The sequence below is a fragment of the Leucoraja erinacea genome, chromosome 26 (assembly GCF_028641065.1).
Source record: "Leucoraja erinacea ecotype New England chromosome 26, Leri_hhj_1, whole genome shotgun sequence".
NCBI lineage: Eukaryota > Metazoa > Chordata > Chondrichthyes > Rajiformes > Rajidae > Leucoraja > Leucoraja erinaceus.
The window spans coordinates 6,359,936-6,372,914 of NC_073402.1; the positions used below are offsets into that span (position 1 = coordinate 6,359,936).

At 44.8% G+C, this 12,979-nt stretch overlaps 1 protein-coding gene across 1 annotated transcript in view; it reads right to left on the reverse strand.

Annotated features, from left to right (window-relative positions):
- The window catches only part of LOC129709609 (ephrin type-A receptor 7), a 488,630-nt gene that overhangs the window by 222,111 nt on the left and 253,540 nt on the right, over nt 1–12,979 (reverse strand). Inside the window, 1 exon segment of the mRNA XM_055656065.1 lies at nt 11,839–12,174. Coding sequence (XP_055512040.1) covers nt 11,839–12,174 — 336 coding nt within the window.

Sequence of the window (12,979 nt, forward strand, 5' to 3'; positions counted from 1 at the left end):
GAGAGAGGTTCCATTCCTTCTCTCCAGAAATGCTACCTGACCTGCTGAGTTACTCCAGGATTTTGAGTCTATCATTTTGAAGCAGTGAACCACATTCTGGAGATTAACAGAGAAACCCCACACATACAACTCAACTTCTTTGGGCACAGTTTGAGATCTTGGCATCAATTTATGGTCATTCTGTTTTTCATTTCAAGTCCATTTGGTTTTCTAAAACAGAAACCTCTGTCAGACACCAGCAGACACCATTTCTAACTGGCGATACAAGGAACTGCAGATGCTGGAATCTTGAGCAAACTCCAAGTGACTTAAGACTTTAGTGATACAGTGCACAAACAGAACATTTGGCCCATTGAGTCCTCACCGACCAGCGATCAGCCCGTACACTATCACTATCCTACAAACTAGAGACAATTCACAATTTTACCAAAGCCAATTAACCTACAAACCTCTATGCCTTTGGAGAGTGGGAGGAAACCGGAGACAACTGGACAAAACCCATTCTTCACGGGGAGAACGTACAAACTCCATACAGACAGCGCCCGTAGTCAGGATCGAACCGGGGTCTCTGGTGCTGTAAGGCTTCAACTCTATTGCTGCGCTACTGTGCCACCCCTAAAATGTGCTTGAGGAACTTAGTGGGTCAGGCAGCGTCTTTGGAGTTAATGGACAGTCGGTGTTTCGAGTCGGGACCCAATCAGACTGATAATAGTGTGGGGAAAATAATTTTTAATGTCAAGTAATATCCCCTTCTTCCCTCTCTCTTCCCAACCCCTCCCTTCCCCCCTCCCCCCCCCCCCCCCCCCCAGCTCAGTGCACACCCATTTCTCCTATTGCCCACCCTCCCAATCACTCTACTGCTTTCACCACCTTTGTTCACTCATCTCACATCCCCAAGTTGTGTTTCATTTCTCTTTCATTGTCCCTCTTCCCTCTCCCCACTTGACCACTTCCACCTATATCCCTCCCTCTGGCTTCACAATTCTCTCCTCTTCTCTCTTGATCTGACACCCTTTGTCTGCTTTTCATCTCTAGTCTTGGTCGCGCTCTCCACCCATTTACCTATCAAACCTTCCTCACCTGTGTCCACCTATCACTTGTCAGGCTATGTCCCGCCCCCATCTCGCTTTTACAGCTTTCATCGTCTTTACGACATTAACCCGATGTCCCATTGACTTGACGACCTGAAACATCATCTGCTCATTCCCTCCAGAGATGCTGCCTGACATGTTGAGTTCCTCCAGCACTTTGTGTCTTCTTCAAGATTCAAACAACTGCAGTTCCTTGTGTTGCCATTTGTCTTACCTACCTGCTTAAAGCCACTATTGAAATATCATTGGTAGACAAAAATGCTGGAAAAACTCAGCAGGTGAGGCAGCATCTATGGAACGAAGGAAATAGGCAATGTTTCGGGTCGAAACCCTTCATCAGACTGAAGAAGGGTCTGAAGAAGGGTTTCGACCCGAAGCGGTGCCTATTTCCTTCACTCCATAGCAAGGTAAAGTGACCTTTGTTGTGTGCAATCCAGTCAGCGAAAAGACTATACATGAATCGAGCCGTCCACAGTGTACAGATACAGGATAAGGAAATAGACAAAAGTGCTGGAGAAACTCAGCGGGTGCAGCAGCATCTATGGAACGAAGGAAATAGACAACCTTTTCGGCCCGAAACGTTGCCTATTTCCTTCACTCCATAGATGCTGCCGCACACTCTGAGTTTCTCCAGCACTTTTGTCTACCTTCGATTTTCCAGCATCTGCAGTTCCTTAAACATTGAAATATCATTTTCTTGCTTGCCTGGGAAGATAGGTTTAACTGCTAGACGTGCATTAGAACATCTAGAAACAGCCAGCAGCCATTATTTTGTGAACAGGAGAATTCATAGCATACATTGTTTCTGAATTAGTTAGCAATGATTGTGGTATCGCTGTGGCAAAGAATCTGGTTTCCATTCCATCAAATCTGTGTTTATTAGTGTCAGGAGATGATTGTTTTTAGCCTTTCACTGTTAACAGACTGTTTCAGCTTTGTGAGCATCACAGCACATCTATCTGATAAGGATAATACTTATTCAACACAGAGAACAAACAAAGGCTTGGAAGAAGCTGTTTAATGCTGCTCTTTCTGAAGCTTAAGTGGTCACGGTTTTGACTAAAGCCCAATTCAGAAAGACATTGGCTTCTGGGATTAGACCAAATACTTTCTTAGTTTGAAGATCAACAAAAGCATCTGTTGAAGAAAAATAAGATTGCATACAACCGTTAATGCCTAATTTCTCCTTATCAGACAGTGCTTTTATTTCATTTCAAGTGCATTGAAGTCAGGGTCCATTTTGGCCTTCTGATTATAATGCCTGCGGGATAAAAATCAGCCCATTCACGTTTAATAGACCATTAACTACCTGGCAGCACAACTCTTTAATTATTTTCAACAGCAATGTAATCACTCTGACTCTGATCAATAACCCACTTTCAAGCAAGATATATAGAGGTGCTGTACACTTCACGGAGGCTTCCTGGCCTCTCGCCGCCTGCTTGGAAACCAGCAAGGTCTGAACTTATTCAACAAAAAACCAGAACTACACGTAAATATTTTAACCATTTAAGACTTCTGACTTCAGACTTTAGAGAAACAGCATTAGTTGTGCGGAACAGTGCGGAAACAGGTCCTTCGGCCCATCAGTCCACGCCGACCAGCGATCACCGCGCGCACTCGCACCATCCTGCACACTGGGGCCAATTTTACAATTTTTACCAAAGCCAATTGACCATCAAAAATATGCTCCAGTTTCCTCCTGCATCCCAAAGGCAAACAGAGCGGTAATTCAATTGATCGCTGCGCGTTACCCATAGTGTGTATATGGTAGAATGTGGGGAGGGGAAATCTGATGGGTTGTGGGGAGAATAGGTGAGGTTTATTATTGTCTCAAGTACCATAGTCAGAGAAACTGCTTCATTTTGCATGTCATCCAATCAGATCCGATAAAACTATCCATTAATGCGATCAAGCCCAACTCAAGGTCGAACAAAGAGAAAGATAGCGCAGAGTCTTGTAGCATAATAGTTTCCGAGACAAAGACTAATGTCAACAATGATGTAGTTTAGAGAATTGGGACTGTACCCTAGCATACGGAAGGAACATGCAGAAGCCTGATAACAGAGGGGAAGAAGCTGTTCCTGAGTCTGGTGGTGCGCGCTTTCAAGCTTCTGTACCTTCTGCTGAACAGGAGCAAGGAGAAGGAGGCGCATCTACAGAAGTCAGTAAGAGTCGTTGGAGATATGCCGAATCTCCTGAGGAAGTAGAGACGTTGGTGTGCCTTCTTAGCTGTCACTTCATTGCCGTCGGTCCGCAACAGATCACTTGCACCATTGTTGCTGTTTGGGCCGTTTATTCCACCATGCTTCCTGATGTCGACAACAAGCCCCTTCATCTCTCTGACGTTGAGGGAGAGATTATTGTCCTGTAACCATGTTACCAAACTCTCTATCTCCTTCCTGCATGGGAATCTGCAGACGAGAACGCCCCACCACCCAGATGATCACCTTCGTGAAGGCCGGAGTGCAGCTGCCAAGAACCACAGCAGCCAGGAATCCGTCAGGAATCCTGGCGACTGCGCAGGACTGGCAGCTTTCCGTAGACCTGGTGAAACAGCTGAAGTTCCCACAGCACATTGCCACGACCACCCTGAGGCAAGATATCCTCCTGGTCTCAGAGGCGACCAAAATCATCGTCTTGTTGGAACTGACAGTGCCGTGGGAGGACCGTCTGGAGGAGGCCCACGAGAGGAAGTTGGCCAAGTATGAAGAGCTGGTCATAGACTGCCGCAAGCAGGGCTGGAAGGCAAGGTGTATATCCATCGAGGTTGGCTGCAGAGGTTTTGCAGGGCAATCGCTCTACAAAGCCTTGAGTGCACTGGGCATCAACAGAGTGGCAAGGAGAAGGGCCATCAAGAACACCACAGAGGCAGCGGAGAAGGCCTCGAGATGGCTCTGGATCAGGAGAGGAGGTCCATAGGGAGGAGCGAATGCCACCTGAACACAAGTCGTGGTCTGATCAACCACGGCTGGGTTGCCTGGGTGAGGGTGTCTGATGTTGAAAGACCCGAAACACCCAATGACCCCAGGTTACATCACTGATGATGTGTTCAGGAGCATCTATCGATGTATTTGTATCAACCTGTACTTGAATTGTCATTGAATAAGGCAGGATTAGTGTAGGATTGGTGGAGGTTGGTGCTTTATGGATGGCATGGACACTGTGGGATGAACAGTTTCCATGCTGTAAGAAATACTACGGCTCTGTTTCCTCTGAATCAACTTTAGTGATATCAACTGACAGGTTGTGAGAGAAGAACTCCCATTTTAGTTTCTGAAGATGACATTGAGTCATTACTTGTTAACCTTTCATCCAACAGCTGACAAGACTAGCAGTGAAACACACCCTCGGTACTGTGCTGAAGTGTCAACTTGGATTATTTACTTAAATCTCTGGAGATAACGCCAAACTTGGCATCTACTGAGATAAATATGCTTCAAATATCAGAGTCTATTTGGTTCTAACAATCCCTCTAGAGTAGCTGAGAAGACATGAGTGACAATGCATCACACAAAGCAGCCAACGGCTTACTGTATCAAAGCTTAAAAACAAATATCGCTGCATTATTTAAATAGATTAGTAATTTGAGTCACCTCTTCCAATTACCAATGTCATTTTAACTCGTGTCTCTGGCTAAAGCAGCATAGACCTACTTTTTGAAAGTCACCTACACCTCTGCTCAGATGTGCACACAATACCCGGTGTCACAAGGAACTGCAGATGCTGGAACCTTGTACAGAACTGACTCGATGGGCAGAATGGCTCTACTCTGCTCCTATTTCTTATGAACAGAAAGTGCTGGAGTAACTCAATGGTTCAGGCAGTATCTCCGGAGGATGTGGTGCAATGGCCCTTTGTTGTCACGTATACACTGCACAGTCAAATTATTTTTGCACAGCTCACACAAGTCCCACATTTTTCTGTCATGTACACAAGGAAAAAGTCCAAAGTCCGGTGCCCATTCTGGGTGTATTGGAGGCCCCCGATCCAGATAAGCCCCAGGCTGCTACATGGCCTCCGCTGTCACCCTCGACAGGCTCTGCCCGCAAACCAATGTCCGACTGCCTTCTGTCCCTGAGGGCAGCCTCCTGCAGCTATACCCCCGTCCCTCCCCAACTGGCCCACTCTTCATGTCTGATGTTGCCAGCATCTCCCCCTCTCCTCGACTCTCCGGTCTTCAGGGCCGAGCTTGGTGGCTTCAGAGCTTCCCCCTTGCAGGTAGTGGCCCTACAGACTGACCCACCTCCATACTATAAACTGGCCCATGTCTGTACTACACACTGACTCACCTCTGTACCAGACACTGACCACCTCCATAATACAAACTGGCCACCTCTGTACTACATACTGACTCGCTTCTGTACTACAGACTGGGCCACCACTGTACAACAAACTCCACATCAGAGCATGCTGCAATCACACTTGCAAGGAGACTCATGTCAAATTATGACTAGAATTTCAGGCGCCATCTCAGTTTTTATTTTTAGACGGTAAGAGAATCGAGATACAAACATCTGGTGCAAGAAACAGGTGCCCAGATAAGGAATCAGCCATAGAACACAGTACAGCACAGGAACAGACCCTTTGGTTCACAATGTCTGTGCCGAACATGATGCCAGACTAACTCTTATATGGTTACATGTGATCTATTTCCCTCCATTCCCTGCATATCCACGTGCCAATCCAAATGTCTCCAAATGCCACTATCATATCTGCCTCCACCACCGCCCCCCCCCCCGCAGCCATGATATTATTGAATGGTGAGACAGGAACCAATTGGCCAAATCCAGATTCTTTTAATTACATTAGCAAAATTAATTTTATTTTTAAAAATCCTCTTCCTTCTTGTTTTTCCATTCCCTTAAAATGCAATTTTCAAGCCCAAGAATAAATCACGTTAAACTGTTTAAACCATCCCTGATTGCTGGTTGATGTTCATTATGGACAGTGAATTTTAGACTTTAGAGATACAGTGCGGAAACAGGCCCTTCAGCCCACCGAGTGCACGCTGACGAGCAATCCCCTGCACACTATCACTATCCTACACCCTAGGACAATTAGCAATATTACCGAAGCCAATTAAGCTACAACCGTGCATATCCTTGGAATACACAGAAGCGTCAAATCTACACCTTCCTTGGTCCTGGTAGGATACACCAAGTTAGACTCTTCGTACATTCAGGGAATATTCAACTCAGGTTGTTGGGAATATTTGCGTAGAAGTTGCAATCAAATGGATGTCTACAATTCCAATTCCAATGTTAATGTGGTGTCTACAGTGGAAATCCGAGACTTGTGTTTTCTTCCAAAAGGTGCCGTGGTCATGAATTGTCATCTGCAAATCCATATCGGAGCAGTGTTGTCAAAACTGAAGGTTGCTTCAGGCTTGGGCTTTTCCCTCAAGTTGAATTGATTTAGAATTGCAGAACTTGCATTAGATCTCAGAAGCAACAACAGATATGTGGGTGGTGGGGAAGAGATATCTGAGGCACCCACTCACTCGATCCATAGGAGTGCCTAAAATTACAATTCATTTTTTTCTGTTCAGATATTACCTCCTTTAACTTATCAATTCACTGACAAAACTTGTTATTTTCTTCTAGAAGCTATACTTCTTGATCTTCCTTTCAATTGTTTTGTCATCTTGAATTTCCCCAAGAAGTATTCTCAATGACTTCACAATTTAACTCTTTGTTTCAAAAGATTACTTCGGTCTTTTTACCACCAAGTTTCTCTGCTTATTGAGTAAGCAGATTTGCTTAAAGCTAGCTGTGACCAACATGCTCCATAATTTATCTTGAATTAACTCTCCGTTTTGCTTATACGCGCACTATGCTTTAAGAACACCATGTCTTTTCAAATTGATTCAGAAACTCTAAATTATTTGGAAAAAGTAAAATAAAGTTCTCCCAATAACTAGTTCTCCTTCAACATCATTAGTAAAGTGATGAAATGGATGGTTTCCAACTGCAGATTATTCCATCCATCAATGTTCATGGATATGCCAAAGTCTAAAAGATGATGACAGCAATCCACCTATAAGAGCCTGTTGGCAATGGGCCTGTCCCACTTGGCGATATTTTAGGCCGGCAACTGTCATAGTCGTAGCAGGTCGCCGAAAAACTGGCGACAACCTACGACAGCACCTGTCTGTCAGGGGAAGTCAAAGCTACGCTCATTGGCATTTCAACAAGCTGCACTGTCGCCGAAGCTACGACTTTTTTCAACAAGCTGTACATGTGATTTCGCTGTAGTTGCCGACCAAAAAAATGAAATGAAAGAAATGACTTTTTGTCATGTCATGTCAGTGTACAGTACAGAGACAACGAAATGCATTTTTAGCATCTCCCTTGAAAAGGAGACACAGGGCGTCGCGGTGTGCCCGCGCCTGCTGCCGTAATTACATTCCATTACACACAGGCAAAGGTGGGTGAAGTGTCTTGCCCAAGGACACAACAACAGTATGCACTCCAAGCGGGATTTGAACCGGCTACCTTCCGGTCACCAGCCGAACTCTTAGCCCATTGTGCTATCTGTCACCTAAGTGGGACAAGCCCATAAGTCCCTCATATCTTTCGGTTTAGTTTAGTTTAGTTTAGTTTAGTTTAGTTTAGTTTAGTTTAATTTAGTTTAGTTTAGTTTATTATTGTCAGGCGTACCAAAGTACAGTGAAAAGCTTTTGTTCGCATGCTATCCAGTCAAAGAAAAGACCATACATGATTACAATCAAGCTGTCCACAGTGCATGGATAAAGGATAAAGGGACAACATTTAGTGCAAGATATATTACTGAAGTCCGATAACATACAACAAAAGATAGTTCAAAGGACTCCAATGACGAAGACAGGAGGTCTGGACCACAATCTAGCTGATGAAAGGACCGTTCAGTTGCCTAATAAGAGTGGGGAAGAAACTGGCCCTGAATCTGGATGTGTGTATTTTCAAACTTCCCTGATGGGGAGGGGAGAAGAGGGAGTGAGACTGGTCCTTGATTATGCTGGTGGCCTTGCTGAGACAACGTGGTGTAGATGGTGTCAATGGAATCGAGGTTGGTTTGAGTGATGATCTGGGCTACATCCACAAATCTGCAATTTCTTGTGGTCTTGAATGGAGCTGTTCCCAATCTTATATCATCTCTGTATCAGTATGGATTCACATCAATCCTGAAGCACAGCACCCGAAACTGAATGCAATCCTTGAGTTTGTGCAGCATTAATTTTGTACAAAGTACATACAACATTGAAACAGGGCATTTGATAATACTGATCCCTGTCAGTATTTGTACATCTAACAGCACCCTATCAACATACTTTTTGTCCTCACTAATGACATTCATGGATGTTAGAATCTCGCGTACATTATTATTTCATAACTCTATTAATATTTATTATCACTCTCATAATGATGTGCATCAAAGCTTCCAGTGTTTCAACGAACCCTTAGTTCAGTTCAGTTTATTATCACATGTACTGAGGTACAGTGGAAAGCTTTTTGCTGTGTGCCATCCAGTCAGCGGACAGACTATACGTGATTGCAATTGGGCCGTCCACAGTGTACAGATACAGGATAAAGGGAATAACGAGAATAATGTTCAGTACAAGATAAAGTCGAATAAATTAGACGTAATCAAAGAGTCTCCAATGAGGTAGATGTAGGTCAGGACTGCTCTCCAGTTGGTGCTAGGATGGTTCAATTGCCTGATAACAGCTGGAAAGGAACTGGCCCTGAAACTAGACATACTTAAGGATTCTCTTCACATTTATTGGGTATTAAATATAATTTAGTACTTTCCCAACTACTTTCAATCACAGTAGCTTTCATATTCAAATAAACAAGACATTTTAATTAGCTATACTTTTCTCAATCAACTTTTACAATATGTAGACGATATATATACAGTATAAAACTACATGAGTGCATTTGAAGTAAATACTTTCACAGCTTGCATCATCGAAGTCTGCATTGACTTTGATTATTTTCTTTGTATTGACAACGGGGTTTGAGAATGAGATTTCCAAGTCGGGATTTGATTTTCCTTTGTCAGGGCCCAGTTTACATGAAGGACTCTATCTGTGCAATATCTAGCCACTCATGGTAGTGCCAAAGGAGAGATGATGATCCTGAAAAATATGTCTCATTTCATCTCAAAGCCTTTGTTCCGGACACGTGGCCCCGTCAAGCGAGGCTTTCAGATCACAGAACGGAGCATCTATTAGACTCTCGTCATCTCACCAACAAGATGAAAGCAGAATCCCATCGCAAGAGCCATACTGCTAAACCATTGGTATTGTCTTAACTGTGCATAAGTTCCTAAGTGATTTGAATTCGGCCATTCGGCCCATCAGTCTACTCTGTCATTCAATCATGGCGCATCTACTGTATCTCCCTCCTAACAGCATTCTCCTGCCTTCTCCCCATAACCCCTGACACCCGTACTAATCAAGAATTTATCTATCTCTGCCTTAAAAATATCCATTGACTTGGCCTCCACAGATTCACCACCCTCTAAAGAAATTCTTCCTCATTTCCTTCCTAAAGGAATGCTCTTTAATTCTGAGGCCACAGTCTCTGGTCCTAGACTCTCCCACTAGTGGAAACATCCTCTCCACATCCACTTTATCCAGGCCTTTCACTGTTCAGTAAGTTTCAATGAGATCCCCCTTGGTGTGATCATCTTGGTGTGCATTCCATGTCTCCACACCCTTCCAGAAAAAGATTCCTAAATTGGGTACAATACTCGAACATGTGGTGTAACCCATAGCTTGCACTGGTTTAGATAACAATCTTAAAGCTTTTTCCTCACAGTGAGGTTGCTAGCCACTGATGGACAATAGGGACTAGGATATTGGTGGAATGGAGGAAAATGTGGACACCAGTGGGCAGATTGAGCTGGATTGCAGTTTCCTAGAAAATAGATGCGGGAATATATGATCGGTTTTGCCAACTGATGCTGAGGCTATCTCCTGCTCAGCTCATAAAGGACCTTTAGCACAAAGTGTCCTATGATCGTGCAATTCCACAAGAGATTACAAAGCCTTCTGCTATTAATCAGTGGCCACAAGATATACCTAAAGCACAAAGTATTAGATCATAAGATTATAAGAGACAGGAGTAGAATTAGGCCATTCGGCCCATCAAGTCTACTCCACCATTCAATCACAGTTGATCTATCTCTCCCTCTTAACCACGTTCTTCTGCCTTCCCTTCATAACCTGTGACACCCGTACTATTCGAGAATCTATCTATCTCTGTCTTAAATATATCCACTGACATTGCCTCCACAGCCTTCTGTGGGAATCAGATCTTCAAGTCAGATCAAGTCTTCGGTGGATCAGAGGTAGAGTTGTTGCCTTACAGCACTTGGAGCACCGGAGACACGGGTTCGATACTGACCACATGTGCTGTCTGTACAGAGTTTGTACGTTCTTCCCATGACCGCGTGGGTTTTCTCTGAGATCTTCGGTTTCCTCCCACATTCTAAAGATGTAAAGGTTTGTAGGTTCATTGGCTTGGTGTGTGTGTGTAAATTATCCCAAATGTGTGTAGGATAGTGTTAATGTGTGGGGATTGCTGGTCGGTACAGACTCGGTGGGCCGAAGGGCCTGTTTCCATACTGTATCTCTAAACTAAACTAAAGTCAGATCCTGCCTTATTTCAATACCCCCAAATAACCACCTATATTGAATGTTAAGGAACGACTTGCCACAATTCAGAGTATGCAACTACTAATCTGGAGAAATCTCTCAAGCATGGGCCATTTCTCACATCTTTCCGTTGGTGAAGATGATAAATCCCAATAGTATAAGTGGTCAATAGTTGCCTGGAGGCTGGAGCCATTGGTTGGCGATCACCATCCCAGGTTCCTATGTTGCCCAACAACAAGCTATAATTACACCAGTCAGAAAAAAACTAATATTTGTTCAAAGTACATTACAATTAAAACACAAAGGACTTGTGCTTTCACACCAGGATAAGCGCTCAACCAAGAAAAACAAGCCCAGAGCCAAAGTACTATCTATACTGATTATACAAACTTATGCTGAGGACAATAACTAACTCCATATGCTGTAATCAACTACCTACATGTTAATAAGCACAACAACTGATCATATAGATGCAAGCATATCATTGGGGTTATCAAGTGGGCACCTCTCTTCACTGGTGTTTCGGTGAGTTAGGCCCATGACACCACGGGAAGGCTCAACAGTTGGTTCTGGCATCGCAGAACTACCCACCTCAATACCTGCTCGCACCGCTTATGCTACCAGTATCTACTAAATAAAGGAAACTATGGACGATTAATTCACTCAAACAAATGCTGCACACTCGCATCCTGTCTTCCACTTATCCCAACCCATCATTAAACAGTCGTAGCACCACAAATATCAACCTTGAATCTAACCAGGATGCATGTACACAGTATACACTTATGGGCCTGTCCCACTTGGCCATCATTTGCACGTCACGCAGATGGCGTGCGTAGGTTTTGTACATCACAAAATCCTGCGACGCCGCGCACATCACTGCCTATGTCATCACGCACCATGTGCCACAATGCGCGTGCCATGAGTCGTGACGCGTAAATGATGTCACGTAAATTACGCGCAAATGACGACCAAGTGGGACAGGCCCTTTACACAGAACTACACATTGCCGCACGTTGTCCCTTTGTGTTCTGCCCCCACAGCATTATGGTTGTGATCATTCAAGGGATTGCATTTTCAGGAGTGAGGGCCAGGTCTTACCTCCTTGGCTAATGATCAGGGTGATCTCCACGTATCTGCGGGGGGAGTGGCTCAGACCGGACACTCCGTTCACAGCTTCCACCCTGAAGGTGTAGTTGACGTAGGGGGCGAGGTTGACCACGGTGACCGAGGTCTCCGCCAGCCCCAGCCGTTGGGGGAGGAAGCCGACGTGACCGTCGCAGGGCCGGCACGCCTGGAGCGGAGCGGCGCACACGCTGCACTGGATGTTGTAGGTGATGTCGGCACGACCCCCGCTGTCCTGTGGCGGGTTCCAGGCGAGGTGCAGCGCCGACTGCCTGGTGCTGTAACCCAGTGCCCGGGGAGCAGACGGAGGCTCTGTGGGAGAAAGGAAACAAGAACAACAGTGTCAGTACGCAAAACGGCCCTCGTTCCTACGGCAACATTTAGGGTGGCACGGTGACGCAGAGGTAGAGTGGCTGCTTTACAGCGCCGGAAACCCGCGTTCCATCCTGACTATGGGTGCTGTCTCTACGGAGTTTGTACCTTATCCCCGTGACTTGTGGGTTTTCTCCGAGCTTTTCAGTTTTCTCCCGTAGTCTAAAGACGTACAGGTTTATAGGTTAATTGGCTTGGTAAATGTAAAAATTGTCTCTAGTGTTTGTAGGATAGTGTATATGCGAGCATCGCTGATCGGCACGGACCTGGTGGGCCGAAAGGACTTTTCCCATGCTATATCTCTAAACTAAACTAAACATTTCTTACTTTAACTATGATACACCATAAATAGCTCAATTGTAATCATGTATTGTCTATCCACTGACTGGATAGCAAGCAAGCAGTAGCTCGGTGCACGTGACAATAATCTAAAGTGTTCCCTTCATTCCCAATCTCCTACATGCCCGTGATCATCAGCCCACTTCATCAGTTTATCGTTTGCCTCTTGCCCTGAGTAGGGGAATCATCAACCAGAGGACATAGGTTTAATGTGAGGTGGGAAAGATTCAATAGAAACCTGAGAGGTAACTTTTTCACACTAAGGGTGGTGGGTTTATGGAATGAGCTGCCAGAGGAGGTAGTTGAGGCAGGTATTATCGCAATGTTATGAAACAATTAGACAGGTACATTTATAGGTCAGGTTTAGAAGGATATGGGCCAAACTGGCAGGTGGGACCAGCATAGA